At 56.7% G+C, this 15,426-nt stretch overlaps 2 protein-coding genes across 2 annotated transcripts in view; both read left to right on the top strand.

The window, feature by feature from the left end:
* The first annotated feature begins 176 nt into the window (after nt 1-176).
* Nucleotides 177-4,503, top strand: LOC106494142 (heme-binding protein 1-like). Its single transcript, XM_067294651.1, has 5 exons — nt 177-339; nt 418-503; nt 2,980-3,121; nt 3,259-3,442; nt 3,623-4,503. Exons 1-5 carry the CDS (start codon nt 177-179, stop codon nt 3,795-3,797), a joined length of 750 nt encoding a protein of 249 aa, XP_067150752.1. The 3' UTR covers nt 3,798-4,503.
* Nucleotides 4,504-6,911: 2,408 nt separating this feature from the next.
* Nucleotides 6,912-15,426, top strand: part of PTK7 (protein tyrosine kinase 7 (inactive)) — a 33,887-nt gene continuing 25,372 nt past the window's right edge. Inside the window, exon 1 of the mRNA XM_067292684.1 lies at nt 6,912-7,024. Within this exon, the coding sequence (XP_067148785.1) occupies nt 6,994-7,024 (31 nt within the window). The 5' untranslated portion in view covers nt 6,912-6,993. The remainder of the gene's footprint in view (nt 7,025-15,426) is intronic.

Below are 15,426 nucleotides of genomic sequence, written 5' to 3' on the forward strand. Positions count from 1 at the left end.
GGGAAGGGAGGGCAGCGCGGAGCGCGGGAAAGGGCCACGTGTGGGCTGGGCTGGGGCGCGCGCGCGCGCCTCCGGGGCAGAACGCGCGCGACCGGCGGGGGCGGGCTCGCGGCGGCGCGGGAGCGCGCGGGGCCGGGGCGGCCGCCGTGACGTCAGCGGTGACGGCACGGCGGGCCATGGCGCGCATCACGCTGGAGGAGCTGGGCGGCCTGGGCGAAGAGGAGGACGAGGAGGCGGCGGCGGAGGAGGAAGGCGATGAGGAGGGGGAGGGGGCGCGGGCCCAGCTGTTCGCCCACTGGGAGGCCGTGGCCAGCGCGCACCGGGTGAGCCTGCCCCGAGGTGAGCGGCGGGCAGGGGCGGCCGAGGGGGCGGCGGGGCCCTCTCCAGCCTCACCTCCCCCTGCGCCTTGCCTTGCAGACATGGCGGGCCCCATCGCCCAGATGACCCGGCGCGGCCGGCTGCGCGAGCCGGTGCCCTACGCCGCCCTGGCACGGCAGGACGAGGTGAGGCCCGCTGCTGCCTGCTCGCGCTCCCGGGGCAGCTGCTGCGGGGGGGCCCTTCCTGGCGGGGACTGCACCTCGGGCTTGGTGTGGCAGCCTCCTCCCTCGCTGCTGCCCACGCAAGTGCCCAGATTTTGTTTTAAAAGAGACTTGGCCTTGCTGCCTTCCACGCTCTTCTGACTCCCAGCTGCCTCCTTTCCCGCCCTGCCCTTTGCTGGGGCGAGCAAATCTAAGCGGGTGACAAAAGGCAATTTTCATTTTAGAGCCCGCGCCCTGCCTCGCACAGCTCCTCGCTGTGTTGCTCAGAGCCTCGCCAGGCTGGTGTTTGCGCTGGCTATGTGGCTTGCGTGGAGCTGGAGAGCTCGGCTGCCTCAAGGGAAGGGTGCTCCGCAGGGCACCCACGTGGCCCTGGATAGCAGACCGGAGCATTCGTTACTGTTTGTCCTGACTGCCGATCCAAACCTGCTGGCTTCTGCCTGAAGGTCTCCTAGCCAGCCAAGTTGCACACCTCCTCTCATCTCTCACGCGAGGTGTTTCTGAGCTTTCAGATAAACAGCGAGGAAGCGCTTGTCAGACTGGTTCCTCTGTCTCTGCAGGCTTGGCTGGGCTTGCTACCAAGAAGACATCTGTCAGTTGTTCTGGGTGAGGAGCGCTCAACCAGCTTCTCCTGGGCTGAAGTCCAGCGCTCCTGCCTGTGAAACACGTCTGAGTGTGTGGGCTCTACAGAACTGAACTGAGGCTCTACCACCCTTCCTGTTCTTCTGGGTCCCAGGGACTTACCTTGCCTGGGCTCTTCTCTACATGTGCCAATCCCAGGGAGGGTTGGGGTCCCCAAAATCTGGGGGGTCTGCAGGTCTTCTGCTGCCATTGGCACACTCTCTGTGTCAGAGGAGGATTCATGAAGCTTGATTCCAGGGCTGGGTGAGGAGCTGGGAGCCACCCCCCAGCATTAGTGCTGAGGGGGCTCACAAGCTAGGACCCTTCTGGACATGGTCCCCAGGCTCAGGCAGGTGGGTAGGGTTTGGCTGCTCCTCCTGAGCCTTGTGTCCATGCCACAAGCCCTCATCCTCTTGGAGGCTGCTGAATTATTATGCTACCTACAGAGCCTTGCTGAGCCCAGTGCTGAGGGTCCCATGTTAGAAAGGACTGTTGCTCCTGGGTCTATGTGAAGTACCTTCACTCGTTTTTTTTGCCCGGTCTGGTGTTCTAGAGTGGTGGTGGCTAATATAAGGGTCAGGCTGTAAGAGGACCAGACACCAGGCTTTACTGGGTTGATAGGTTTATTCTCGGATGTGGCAGATGAGAACTGAAAATCATCTGGAGGGACTGGCAGTTTACTTGCCTGGCAAATGCTATTGCTCTGCTCTGCTTGGCAGGGCAGTAGCAGATATGGCCCATTTAGAGGCTGAATGCTAGCTGGCCTGCACTGTCTTGTGGCACTGTCCTTCCTGGCACCCCACTGATAAACTGGAGCAGCCCAAATACCTTCCATTTGCCTTTGGTTTGGCTTTCTGAGCAGACACCTGATTTGGGTCAGGGTGTAGGAAGGCTGCGCTCAGTGCTGAGGCTGGTCGTGAGTTCCTGGCTTACTTAACGCACGCCAGCAGAGCTGTGGAGCCCTGAAGTTCAGACAGGAGCTGTGAGCTCTTGGAGAACAAGGCTGAGTTGCGTGATCACTAATCTGACAGAAGAACGAGCTGAGGCCAGGAGGGTAGGAGCTGGCCACATCTTTGCACCCCTTCACAGTACCTGTGGTTATGACTGTGTGATGAGCTGAACTAGGAGCAGATCCATCTGTATGTCATCCCCCACACTTTCTTTGTTGGGTTTGTCCAGAAAAATCTGCCCTGGAAATAGGGATTCTGACCCATCCCGCAAAGCTCTGTGCTTTGCTCCCTGACTCTTCTTCCTCATGTCACTTCTTGCTGTGGCAGAAGGATCTGAGAGGACATGCATTCCAGCCTTCACAGCCCTTCTGGGTGCTGTAGCTGGACCTTCCCTTCTCTTGGGCGTGAGGCTTTTTGCTTGTTATCCTCCACGCACACAGTGCTCCAGGGAAAGGGCACTGTGCCTGTGAATCCAGTCAAAATTCCTGGAGGCATTTGTGTGCCTGGAATTAGGAACATCCTTGCATGTAGACAGGACAGCACCTGGAAAGGAGCAGAAAGTCCTGGGCTCCCTGCTGAGGATGTGTTACATTCCTTGTCCAAGCCTCCCTGTGCCCCATCTGTGCTGGTTCTTTTGCAGCCTTTCACCCAGTGATGTTGAAGTGCCCTTGTCTGGGCTGTGCCTGACATCACCTCCACTTGCCCTGCATGGCCTCTGCTGCCAGTCACTGGCTAGCAAGGAGTCCTGCTTCGGCAGGGTCCTGTCCCTCCCCACCCCACCCCTGCCTGCCAGCGTTGGCTTTGCCACCTGAGTGCTGCAGCATTGCCAGCATGCTTAACCCTGACTTGGCTTTCACTGTGGCCTATTTCAGGGCGAGGAAGCAGCCTACGAGGAGCGGCAGTACCCAGCTGGGAAGTGGGCCTGTGTCACCAAGGGGGAGCCCATGTATGAGCAGAGCATCTCCATGAGCTTCATGAAGCTCATGCGCTACATCTGCAAGGAGAACTCTATAGGTGTGTGCAGGCTGGTGGGGGAAGAGGGGGGGCGGCAGGCCACACAGAGCAGGGCCCCGCCACGGTCCATCTGGAGCGGGGAGGAAGGGTGCCACCACCAACTGAGCTGTCTCACTGTGCCCACTGCCTCCCTCCAGGTTGCTATCTGGGCATGACGGTCCCAGTGCTCAACGAAATCCACCTGACCAAGGAGGGGACCAAGCTGGCACACGAGGTCCTAACTGCCTTTTACCTCCCGGCAGTGTTCCAGCAAGACCCCCCTATCCCCACGGACCCTGAAATCCACATCACTGAGAGGGCACCGCTCCGGGTGATAACCAGGTGACCCCGGCACCAGTGGTGTTTCGGCAGCTCTGCAGAAGTGTATGAACTTGCTCTGTGGCTCCTCTGGTTTACTCACCAGTGGCTGGCCTGCACCCAGGGCAGAGGGCTGGGAGCCCTGGCTGTGGGAAAGGGGATGTGCTGGTAGCGGTGTTGCTGATGTTGCTCCCTTTGCTGCAGGGTTTTCTATGGGATGACCACTGAAGAGACGATCCTGCGAGAGATCAGTCTCTTCTGGGAGCTCCTGGGCTCCACAGACACCGTGCTCCGGGAGACCTACATCGTGGCTACTTATGAGAATCCCAGCATCCCTCAGCGCCGCAATGAGATCTGGTTCATCCGTCGGGTGGAGTGAGGCCCCTCCTTGACCACAAACCATCCCATGACTGGACCTGATATAGATGGCAGTTCTGACCTGAAGGAGACGATTGCACATCCTGACCCACTGTTCACCCACAGAATGGCAGACCGGGAGATGGCAGGATGGGGTCGCGCTCTGCCCTGTGCAAGTCCAGCCAGGGGGAAACCTGGGGTGATAATGGCGTGGGCTGGGGCAATGTGCTGGCCTGGCCAGAGCTTTTTCTAGCTCTGAGCTGGGGTTGCAGAACCATGCCAGGCATACAAGTGGGGCTTGTGGCTGGCAGCCATGGGCTGATGGCATCGAGAAGGCAAATGCCTGCACCTGAGAGATTGACTGCCTGTCTGAGACAGAGCCACTGAAACGTTGCTCCAGGGACAGCAGAACTTGAAGGGGGAAAGGGCTGGCCACAAGTGAGGTGTTGTGGATGCCACAGGTTTCCTGCCAGGGTGGTTCTCTTTGGACTGTTGGCTGTTGCTGACCATGCCTCAGCCACGACAAAGATGCCGGCGGCCTTTGTCCAGCAGTTATGGGTGCTGTTTGCAGAGCTGCTGCGTGCTGAGAGGGGCAGGTCCCACCAGCAGCAGCACCGCTGTGTGTTGCGTTGTGCATCGCTCACTGAGTTTCACATCCATGAATACTTTTGCACTTTCCTGGGGGAAGCTGGCAGTGCCAACAGCAAATAAACCTGGCAAATAAACCACTGTGGCTGCAGATCCCTGGCTTTGGGGATGGGGGGGGAGTCAGGCTAGGCTGGGGAGAGTGCTGTGTTGTCCTCTCCCTCCTTGAGATGCTCCAGGTCGCAAAGCTGTGGCTAAGCAGAGGAGAGCTCTGGTGTTTGCCCAGATTATTGCCTCGGGTTCCGCTGGGCACAGCCCCTGCCTTGCTGCCCAGGCTGCTTCTGTTGCTGCTACACAGATCTGTGGCCATGTTCCTATGCAGGTAAGGTGGTCTTCTGTCGGATAGGGTCCATTCCAGCCTCGGTTTCCCCCTGTGCAAAAATTGGCCCCTTCACTGCATGCAGGAACCTGCTCAGGGGTCAAAACTGGGTCCAGTCTTGTTCAACTTATTCATCAGTGACCTAGATAAAGGGAAAGAGTGCACCCTCAGCAAGGTTGCTGATGATCCAGAACAGAGCAGTGGCTGATGCACTTCAGAGGGACCTGAACAGCCTGGAGAGATGGGCAGAGAGGAACCTCATGAAGTTCAACAATGAGAAGTGCAGAGTCCTGCACCTGGGGAGAAATAACCCCATGCACCAGTACAGGTTGGGGGCTGACGTGCTGGAGGGCAGCCCTGCAGAGAAGGACCTGGCAGTCCTGGTGGACAACAAGTTCCCCACGAGGCAGCAGTGTGCTCTTGTGGCAAAGGAGGCCAATGGTGTGCTGGGCTGCATTAGGAAGAGCATGGCCAGCAGGCAGAGGGAGGTGATCCTTGGCCTCTGCTCAGCCCTGGTTGAGGGCACCGCGGGAGTGCTGTGCCCAGTTCTGGGCTCCCCAATACAAGAGAGACATGGAGTGACTGGAGTGAGTCCAGCGCAGGGACTGGAGCCTCTCTCATATGAGGAAAGGCTGAGAGAGCTGTGACTGTTCAGCCTGGAGAAGGGAAGACCGAGGAGGGGTCTTATCAATGTGTATGAGTATCTGAAGGGAAGGTGTAAAGAGGATGGGGCCAGACTGTTCTCAGTGGTGCCCAGCAACAGGACAAGAGGCAACAGGCACAAACAGAAACACAGATAGTTCTGTCTGAATCTAGGGAAAAACGTTTTTTACTGTGAGGGTGACAGAGCACTGGAGCAAGTTGCCCAGAGAGGTTGTGGAGTCTCCATCCTTGGAGATGTCCAAAAGCCATCTGGACACAGTCCTGGGCAACATGCTGTAGGTGGCCCTGCTTGAGCAGGGAGGTGGGGGTTGGACTAGATGATCTCCAGAGGTCTCTTCCAACCTCAACCATTCTGTGATTCTGTGAAAGCCTTCCTAAGATACAAGTGGTGATCTCCAGATCAGCAGCACTCAGCTCATGTCCCTCCTGAGGAAGGAAAAGCAATTCCCTTGTGTGGGGCTGGACTGGGTGGCTCAAGCGTTGGTGGGAGAGCAAAGACGGCTTGTGCCAGCATGTGTGGGACAGAGACATCCTTCTTCTTACCTTCTTGCCAGCTGCTTGGTTACCAGCCCTGAGCCTGCAAGCAGGGTAGGTGGAAGTCAAGCTTGCTTTCTTGAGCTGGTTGAGTAGGATGCCGCTTCCTCTGAGGCTGCTCGGTCCCCAGCCACAACCCGAACGGCTTTTGGTGGCAGGAAGTGGTGGTTTCCCTACGAGAGCAGGCTGGTCTGTGGTTACGCAGCAGCACGCCCTGCTTGGGGAGTCTTTCCCCCCAGCTCTTGCGTAGCTCCTGGGGCTCCCAGGCCCATTGGAGGTGCTGGCGGTGGGGGCTCCTGATGCAGGTCTGAGTGGGCATCACCATGCAGGGCAGCAGGCCTACTCCAGGCCAAGTCAAGGCTTCAGCATCCTCTGTGATCAGTCCAAGGGTGCTCACAGGGATGCTGAGATCCCATGGCAAGTCTTCCAGGTGGGACCAAAAGCAGGTGGCATTTTGGAGGCTCTTGGGTGAGGATTAAGAAACAGAGATGGGAAAGCTGATGGCATGCGCCAGAGCCCATGGCCCAGGGCTGCGGTGGGCTCTCATGGTGTGGGCTTGCTCCGCTCCACCCCAGGTTTCGGAAGGGTGGAGAAGCAGAGGGGGAGCACGTGGTGCCTGCTGCCCTGGGGGCCGGGCTGGAGGCCAAGGTGAGGAGCGCCGGGGTGACAAGGTGGGCACGCTGCAGGTGGAGGAGAGCTTGCCCACCGCTGGCAGAAGGGCAAATGGCGGTGCTCGCCCCCTCGCCGACCCCGCGGGAGCCGGGCGGGCTCCGGGGGCCTCCTGCGGGGACGAGGGCAGCGGCGCGCACCCGGCGCCGCGTGCCCGGCCCCGGCGAGGGGGCGCAGAGCTCCGGGCGCGCGCGCGCGCGCGCGGCGCCTCCGCCGGGACCGCCCCGAGGCCGGGGGGCGCCGCCGCGGCCCGGGCCCCCCCGCCCCGCTTCCGGCGGCCGCCCCGCCCCCCGGAAGCCCCTCCCGGCGGCGGCGGCGGCGGCGGCGGCGGCATGGCCACGGGCGGTGGCCGGGGCGCGCGCTGACCGGCGCGGTAGCGGAGCGGAGGATGGCGGCGCTCTGGGCGCTCCTGGTGCTCGGTGAGTGCGGGGCGGTGGCGGCGGAGGGGGGCTCCGCGGCTCCCCTCGGGGCTGCGCCGTCGCCGCCTCCTCCGTCCCTCGCCCACCCTGCGCGGCGGCGCCTTCCCCCCCTCCGCCCCGCTCCCTTATTTCTAAATTTCTATTTTTCAATGAGTTTCGAGGCGAGCGGGTGCCGCCGGGCGGCGTCTGGCGGGACGGAGGCAGCCGCTTCGGGAGCGGCCGCAGCGGGTTCCCCCCCGCAGCCCCGGCCCCGTCCCGGCAGCCGCCCCCCGGCCCCGCCGCCGCCCCCGGGGAGGTCGCGGGTGCGCGGCAGTAGGTCTTCGGGTGAAACACGAGCAGGTAACTCTGGAAAAAAAAAAAAAAATCTGTGGGCGCAGGGTTGGCTGCCGCTGCTCCGCTCCCCCGAGGGTTTCGTCGCAGGCCGAGAGCATCCAGGTACCCCGTCTCCTCCCGGGCCCCAGTTGGCAGGGTCCGAGCCCCCCGGTGCCGCCGTGCGGACCTGGGGGGCTTGGGCTCAGCCGGCTGCCGTTCCCGGCCATCTGCTTTTCAGCGCGGTGGGGTTGCTGGTGCAGAGCGAACTCGAGCCGCTGGGTCTGAATCTCTCTCCCGCGGCGCTGCTCGCTCCTGCTTCCCCCCTTGTTTCCCTCGCCTGCCATGGGTGCCGCTGCACTCACCCTGGGGCTAGTCTGGCCCTACGAGGCCCAGGGCAAAGGAGGCATTTCGGCTCCCGTCCTCACCTTGGAGCCGTCCCGCCTTGCCCGCCCCATGGGCCAAAAGGCGGTGTGGCCTGCCCAGCCTGCGTGGCGGGGATGGGAGATGAGCGGGACCCTGCAAGCTGGTTTCCAGCCCAGTCGCTGGTGGCGGGTTGGGCTTTGAAGGGTCTTGTGTTCCCCTGCGCCGCTTCCCCGTCCCCCTTCAAAAGGGGTTTTGCACGTTGCTGGAGTCCGCTCATGGGCTCTTCTGCATCGTTCGGCACCATTGCATGCTTTGCTACAAAATCAAGAGCAATCTTAAAGTTCAGCCTCTGGGGAAAAAGGAGTGGATGCCGTCTTGCTGACGGAGAGGTATTTACAACTCTAGTGTTGCCCTTCGCGTGTCTGGAGCTGCGGCCGGACCTTTCTGCTGGACTGGAAGCAATGTCCTGTTCACAGCTGATGCATGCAAAACGCAGCTCTCGTTTGGGGAATTAGCACCGTAATTGCTGATTGCCTTGGCAGGATGCTGGGAAGGCCATTTCCGAAAGGGTAGCCTGAGCTTGGCTTGGTTTGGAGCAGTGTGGCCCAGCGTGGAGCTGCTGTGGCGGTCTGTGCGCCAATGGAGGTGTTCAACAGCGTTGTAAAGAACATGCCACCAGCTGTCTCGGGGCCACTACAAAAAAACCTCCCATGCCAGAGGTTTTAGTGCCCAATGTGGCTGAAATGTAGTTTGATACCTTGGTTTTTCTGGCTCACAGCAAGTTGTACAGGTTGTGGGGGATGCTTCCCTTTGGCCTGGGGAGGCTGTTTGGAGAGGGGGCTGGGGAAAGACCTCCCATGCTGTGGGAAACACCGTGTGTGTGTGGCTTAAATCCTTTTTGTGACCCTTCATTGCCACGTATGAGTTCCCGGAGCGCTTTGTGGCTGGGCTGCTGGTCCCCATGCCTCCATTTCCGTTGCTCAGCAGAGCTGTGATCTCTCTGGCGATGACACTGCAGTGTGCGAGATGTGCACTGCCTTCTGCTGGAGCGTGCGGTCAAAATGCTAGCGGAGGAAGTATTTGCTGAATCAACTCTTCTTTAAAGCCAAGAAAACCCAAGGGTCTGTTTTGCTCTGAAAGTGCCTCTGCGTCCTGTGTTGAGCTGTACATTTCCGTGTGGCAGTGCTTTCCCTGCGCTCATCAGCAAGGCCATTCCTAAAGGAGAAAAATGTGCGTGATCAGATAGGAAATGGGAGTTTCTCTTGGTTTTAAAGGGTCTGAAATAAACTTCCAGCACTGCAACTTGAGTGACTTTTGCTCTTCGAGCTGAAGCTAACATCTGTTTTCCGACAGCTTGGAGTTCTCTGCAGCCAGGAAAAGTATTAAGATAATCGATCTGAGCAAGCGTCCCTTTGGTGGCTGAAGAGCTGTGCTGCTTAGCACATTTCTGGTCCGTTTTGGGACAAAGTGGTTACAAGCCAGCCCTGTTCTTTTGCCGTGAACCACAGGGCCCCCCTTGGTACTTGACAGTGCTTGGGGCAGGTTGCAGCCCCGGTGTGGCAGGTGCTGTGAGGGCATGGGGACTCTGTGGTCGTGGTGGTAGGCAGAGACACTTGCTACTTTGTGTCTGTACAGTGGGTCCACCATCTCCTGGACCATTGAGGACTGGCACCAGGGGGAGAGAGGTCATGTTTGCCCTTCTTTAAGGATGGCCTCCGATGTCTTCGTTGATCCAGAACGAGAACATCTTCTAAAAGCAGATGGGTTGATATTTAAACTGCAGCAAGCACCCGTATTTAGTTGCGCCTTGAGTGGCGAACTCTCTCGCTGATGGGAACGTGCTTCCTCCCAGTCCACTGAAACCCTCTTGCTCTGGGGAGGTGAGGGCCGGGACTGTGCTGCTGTGTGTTGTTCACTTGCTTGAGTGTGTCTCGCTTCATTCATTTGACCAAAGGCTGGGCCATGTTATCCCAATGGGTAGGCCTGCGTGTCCTGGGAGGGCAGGTGGTTCTTTCTGGAAAGGCTGTGGAGCCCAAGAGGAAGGATGGGAAGAAGGTAGGAAAGGAGATGGAAGAGAAGAGCCTGTCTTTGGGGCCGTAGGCAAAAATGCAGGGGCCAGTCTGGCTGCAAGTGATAAGGCACTTCAAAAAGGTCTCAAGACCACAAGGCCTCAGTACAGGTATTTACTAGAGGAACTTTACACTAATATTTTTCTTCCCTTCCTTGCAATTCATCTGCTATTTGAGCTGCAAAGATCAAAGCTGTCTTCCAGCAAGTACACGTGGGCCTAAGTAAATAGCTGGACCTACACCTCTCTCCAGTGAATAAACACTCTTTCCTCTCTGAACATTTTCAAGCGTAGCTCTCAGGCCTGGAATGCAAAATATTTCACGTTAGCAGTGGGTGTTTCCACTGCTTTCGATATTTGGGAACTGGGAACAAATGCTCATTTAGCAGCGGACGGTCTCAGGTACAAACGTGCTCTTTGTGAGTGCAGTTGCTGCTGTGGTGTTCACAGAGAAATTCCCCTGGGATCGGAGGACGTGCGATTGTCCAGCCCCAGAGGGAACAGGCCTTGTCCTACTGACATGAGTGGCAGTGGTGGGCTTGTAGGCAGCTCTATGGAGGGCGATGAGGCTGATGAGATGCTTGAAATATGCACAGGAGCATCGCTCCTTTGCAAGGGTTTTAGTTGCACAGGCTTCTGGCAGTGGGTTTGGGACGTTGCAAAAGCTGCAAACTGGATTTTTCCAGGTGTAGCCCAAATAGCACCCCTAGTTTTTGCCACATACACAGAAGAGGCAACAGTACTGATCCACTTACCCAGGCCTGGATGTGAATGCTTTCGGCAGGGCAGCACCTAGCAGTGAAGGCCAAAGCTGGGAGAAGGACCAGGGTAGTGTCTTGTACCTTTATAAGAAATCAACTTGTCTTAGACAAAAAAAGAAGAAAAAGAGGGTAATGAAGAAAAGCAATGGCAGAAGAAATGACTATTGGTAATGTGTTGGTTCTTGGACATCAGCATGCTTTTCAGCATGGCAAAGGTGCCGCTCTGGGTGGCCTGGTCCCATGTCCTGCTCCTTGCCTGAGGGATGTTGGATGGGTGGCATCCATGAGCTGCTTGTAAATGCCATAAATCTGTTGGAAAAGCAGATGTTATCTTCTGCAGTGGGGATAAAGCACTCTGCTGCGAGTGTGGCATGCCTTGTGTGCTGTCTTGCCTGGAAAAAGCAGTCCCGCTGCTGGGCACAGGAGGATTTGTGCTATGGGAGAGACCTGCCAGGGAGAGCTCGTGGGCTGCGGGTTTTCTGGCTCTTCGCATGGCTGCCTGCAAGAGCAGGGGCTTTTTCCTGAGCTGTGTCACAGTCTGGAGGCTCTGCGGTGTGGTTCCTGATTTGTTCCTGACATCCCTGCAAGCTTTTGGCAGCTCAGATACGTTGCGCATCTCTTGCCTTTAGGGAGGTTGGTCAGAGGGAGTGCAAGCAAGGTGGGACACCCTGAGGTGGTCCCTTTAGGAGATGTTTGCTCACTTCCTAATGTCAAAGCTGCTGAACCACTGTTTCAGAAAGCAAGCAGAAAGCCTTTTAATTCTGGGTGATGTGGTCTGGACCCTGCCGGGACCAGCAATGCTGGTTGAGTTGGTGAGGTCTCAGCTCTCTGTTCATCTCTCCTCTCCCTTGCCTGCTGCCTGGGCTGTCGGATCCTGGGACCACTTACCGTTGGGTGCAATATGAGGGAGCAGCATCCCATCACCTCTTGTGGCTCAAGTCCCACGGTGCCAGCACCTCGAGCTTGCGTTGTGATAGGAGTCATCGCTATTGCTGTCCGGTTTCAACCAGACAACTGGTGTCCCCTAACAACTGGATAAAGGGCCAGACTGTCCCTTGTTTCTTGCCAGCTCCACTTGCTTTGGTGCACAGCAGTGCGGTGAGGACGAAGCTGTGCCACCCTGCCGGGGTAAGGTCTCAGTGTCAGGTTGTTCCTTTCTTCTGAGGAAATCCTTGGCAGCCAGGAGCTGTTCTCGTGTAGTTACCTGTGTCTCCTTTTAATCCGTGCAGCCCTCTCTGAGTAACTGGGGAAGATCTTCAAGCCAAACACAAGTGGTCTTTGTTTCGAAGCATCAATTTGTGTTGGCAGCCCAGTCTGCAGCGCATGTGCTTTTCATTGACTGCTGCTCCGGCTTCGGCCCTCACTCCGTGTGCCAGCTTTTTTTTTTTTTTTTTTCTTTTAATTTAATACAAAAATGTTTTTCCTGAGCTTAAAAGGCCGGAGCCGTACAGTACTCCTAGTCTTAAACTAAGTCTAGCCTTTTTCCAGGGAAGCAGTTTCTGTCTGTGCACAGAGCGGACTGCTTTCCTCCCCTTTGAGAGGTAACTGATATGCGCTGTCCGGGCAGGGAAAATGGTCGAGGGGGTCTTCGGAGTGACTTGCAAACATCTGAAAGCCTGGTCTGTGTGCCTGGGATGTGGTGTGCTGGCCAACCTGGGCCTTTCCGAGCCTGCTCGTCTTGGAGCACATCGGGAATGTTGGAGGGTAGGTGCTTTCACTGCTCTCTGTACACTGTTACTGCCTGGGGCTGCTCCTTTGATTTGGTCTGCTTTCCAAAATCCATCCCTCCCTTCCCTGCTTTTGGCCCTCTGTGAAGTTGTTCTGCGAGGACTCGGCTTGAAAATTCGTTTAAATCCTTTAAAAGTGCAAGCAGGGCCCAGGCTGCTGCTTAAAACATTCCTGTTGATAGCAAACAGATGGATGCTGAGGTGTCCAGGTACCCTGGAGAGCAGAAATGAAAACTAGCCAGGATCAATGCCTAGGAAAAGTCCATCTGGGTCTTGCCAGGGCAAAACATCCCTGTGTACAAGGATCCATGAACTCCCGGTCCCCTTGTGCTGCAGGTGCACATAACTTGCGTGCCTGAGGAGGCACCGTGGCTGTTTTTAACCCATAATTCCTCATGTGAGATAAAGCTCAACTGTGGGATACTGGTGGCCTGGCAGATTAAGACCTGATTTGAACGGAGCAGAAGTTTGGCATTTGTGGACTGGGGTGTGTGTAGGGTCCCTGAGGGTGTTCTGGACACCTGAATCGAAGCCTTGGTGCAAATGCCAGACACTGTTTGCAGAGTATCTCCCAGGTAGCAGCTTCGCAGCTGCATCTCTCGTGTCCTGCTGCTGGAGATGAGGTTTGTCCTGCTATTGGGGTTCTAGGGTCTGGCTATTACCTAAGACTGGCCGTAAATGCTTTTCCCCATTAAGGTTGCTCATTGGCCTCTTTAGGAGCACAAAGAAGCCCTTTGATTGCAGAACATACAGCGACTTTCCAAATGGTTAAAGGCAGGACAAGCTCTGGCTTGCAAGTGCCTGCGTTGCTGTCAGTGCAGCGTGCGGCTCTGCTGGTGAGGCCCATTGCTGGCGCAGCACAGGGCTGCTTGAAGATCTTCCCCTGGCAGGGTTGGGTGCCCGTGGAGGGAGGAAAGGTTACGTTCCTTGTTTTTCCCCAACAAGGACAAGATCGGAGATGATAAAAACAGACGGCCCTGTTGGGTGCTGCGCGGGGAGTGGCAGCAGCATGTCTGGCTCTCCTGCGCTGTTTGCAGGCATGAGGAGCAATTCATGCTTCTGAGGATGGATCGTTTGGGTGCCTCTCCGACTCCCTTGAAGAGAGGTCCATTGCAAAAGCCTCCCCAGCAGCTGAAGGATTGTCCGAATCAGCTTGGACCAAAGAAAACAGAACTTCCTGCGAGTCACTTGGTGTTTTTCTTGGTTCCCATCCCTCTGGGCTGTGTGTCGCCTTTCCAGATGTTCCTGTTCCCTGGCACAGAGCACTGCTTTCTGCCATGGGTCACTTTGGCTTCCTCATCCCATCTTCCAAGGTCACTCTTGGCTTCCTGAGCCAGGCCCTTAGTTCATAAAGAGTGCTGAGAAACTGGAGTGGGGCTGGAGCTGGGCTGCTGAGGTGGCTCTGGAAAATCATGGAGACTTTTTGGATGCGACTTCTTTCACTCATCCATGGAGAAAAACAAAGCCACATGGCCTGGAACGGAAACCATCAGCCTGAACGGTTAATGCTTTGGGAAGGAAATAAATGCCCAGGGACAGGGACATCGGGGTGGGCACCATTTGGCATCACACTGTGTCACTGTGGCTCTGCCTCTTGTCAGCTGGAGATGTTCTCCTGCATGGGTCCTGTGCAGACAGAAGTGCTGTGGATCTGATGGAGCAATCCAGTTTATTTTAGTCTGAGCCTTGCTGTGCAGCCATGGTGAAAAGCCAGGCACCTGCAGATACCTTGGTGCAGCATCTTACGCTGTGGGAGCAGGCTGGTGGGTGTCCGTTCCTGGGGTTTTTGTGCTTTGCTGGTGTTTGGCTGCATAGGATGTCCCAGTGCTCTTCCCACTGTTGGATTCGTGACTGTCTGGTGAGAATCATTTTCTTTCTGGATGCATTGGGAATCAGCTGTGCTGCTGCTCTGGAGAGAAGCACTTGTTTTTCAAGGAGATTTGGTTAATATGAGTTTCTATTTCTGCGAGTCCATTATACCTGGGCTTTTTTTTAATTTGTCACTTTGCATTAGACCTGGCTGTAGCAAACGTTCTGTCTGGTTATCGATTGGTAAAAGTACTTCAGAGAGTGCCCCACTTGCATATTCCTCCCACTCAATGCCTTTTCTCCATTTTTAGATGAGAGGTAATGTAGCAATGCTTCATAGCAAAGCTGCCTTTTAATTAATATTGCATGAGCGCAGGAAATATTAGCTTCTCTGTCCACTTTCCTATTTTTGCGGCTTTTAATATAGATTCATAAAGAGCTGTAATGAAAATAAACAAGGATTTTTTTAATTTTTTTTTTCTGCCCTGTCTGAGCCCCGTGTATCAAGAAGTGGTGATGGTGAAACAGGGCTGGCCTGCAGCTTCCCAGTGATGGAAAGGAAAGGAGCGGGATAAAAGCTGCAGTCCCATAGGGAGCAGTCCAAGATAGCTGTGGGGAGCTGTGTGTCATGCTTTTTAGCCAGGAGGAGGGCACAGCGACACTCGGTGGAAACAGGTCTGCAAGGCACAGCAGTCTGTATTGACGAGCATCCCCGAAACACTTGCGAGGGATGATACTGACCAAGCGGAGAGTCTCTGGGAAGCAATTTCCATATTCAGCCAGAGGTCAAAACCCGGCAGTGTGGAGCTCATACAAATAGGAGAGGGACCAATGCAGCCAGTGGAGCTGGGCCCATTTGGGGTCCCTTTCAGCTGCTCTGCTTGTCCCTGGTGCTGCTGGATGCATGGGGTGACTTTTTCGCTTGCAGGGCTGTGGTGGCTGCTAGGAAAAGTTGGGGTGCAATGTGTCAGGAGCGCCTTTCCTGGCAGCTTCTTCCCTTCTATGGGAGGGGAGCAAACAGGTCGAACCTGCAGCAACCCAAGTGGTGAAGCAGGATGTTCTGGAGACTGGCTCACCTTGAGCTGGACCCATGCCACAGCCAGGGTGCTGGGCTGCGGCTCTGGCCTTGCTCCGCAGGGAGCAAGGCTGCAGGATTGCCCCACGTGGGTCGCATCCACTGGCCTCCATGCTGCAACCTTGCTTGCAGGAAAGGAGAGGGGCTGGATGCAGCCCCACAGAGGCGGCTGCGTGTGGGGATGCGTGGCTCAATCTGCTGGTGTCACCTTCTGGACGCTGGCACTGGGTGGGCCATTTCTCCTACATGCTGTCTGGAGAGCTCAGCCAGCTGGATCTTCCTGGCAA

The sequence above is a fragment of the Apteryx mantelli genome, chromosome 3, assembly GCF_036417845.1.
Source record: "Apteryx mantelli isolate bAptMan1 chromosome 3, bAptMan1.hap1, whole genome shotgun sequence".
Taxonomy (NCBI): domain Eukaryota; kingdom Metazoa; phylum Chordata; class Aves; order Apterygiformes; family Apterygidae; genus Apteryx; species Apteryx mantelli.

Excerpts from the sequence above, each read along its gene's own strand:
- LOC106494142 (XM_067294651.1), top strand. The coding sequence starts at position 177 with ATGGCGCGCATCACGCTGGAGGAGCTGGGCGGCCTGGGCGAAGAGGAG. Across the intron at positions 340-417 it reads CCGGGTGAGCCTGCCCCGAG|ACATGGCGGGCCCCATCGCC; the intron begins GTGAGCGGCGGG and ends CTTGCCTTGCAG. Across the intron at positions 3,122-3,258 it reads CTGCAAGGAGAACTCTATAG|GTTGCTATCTGGGCATGACG; the intron begins GTGTGTGCAGGC and ends GCCTCCCTCCAG.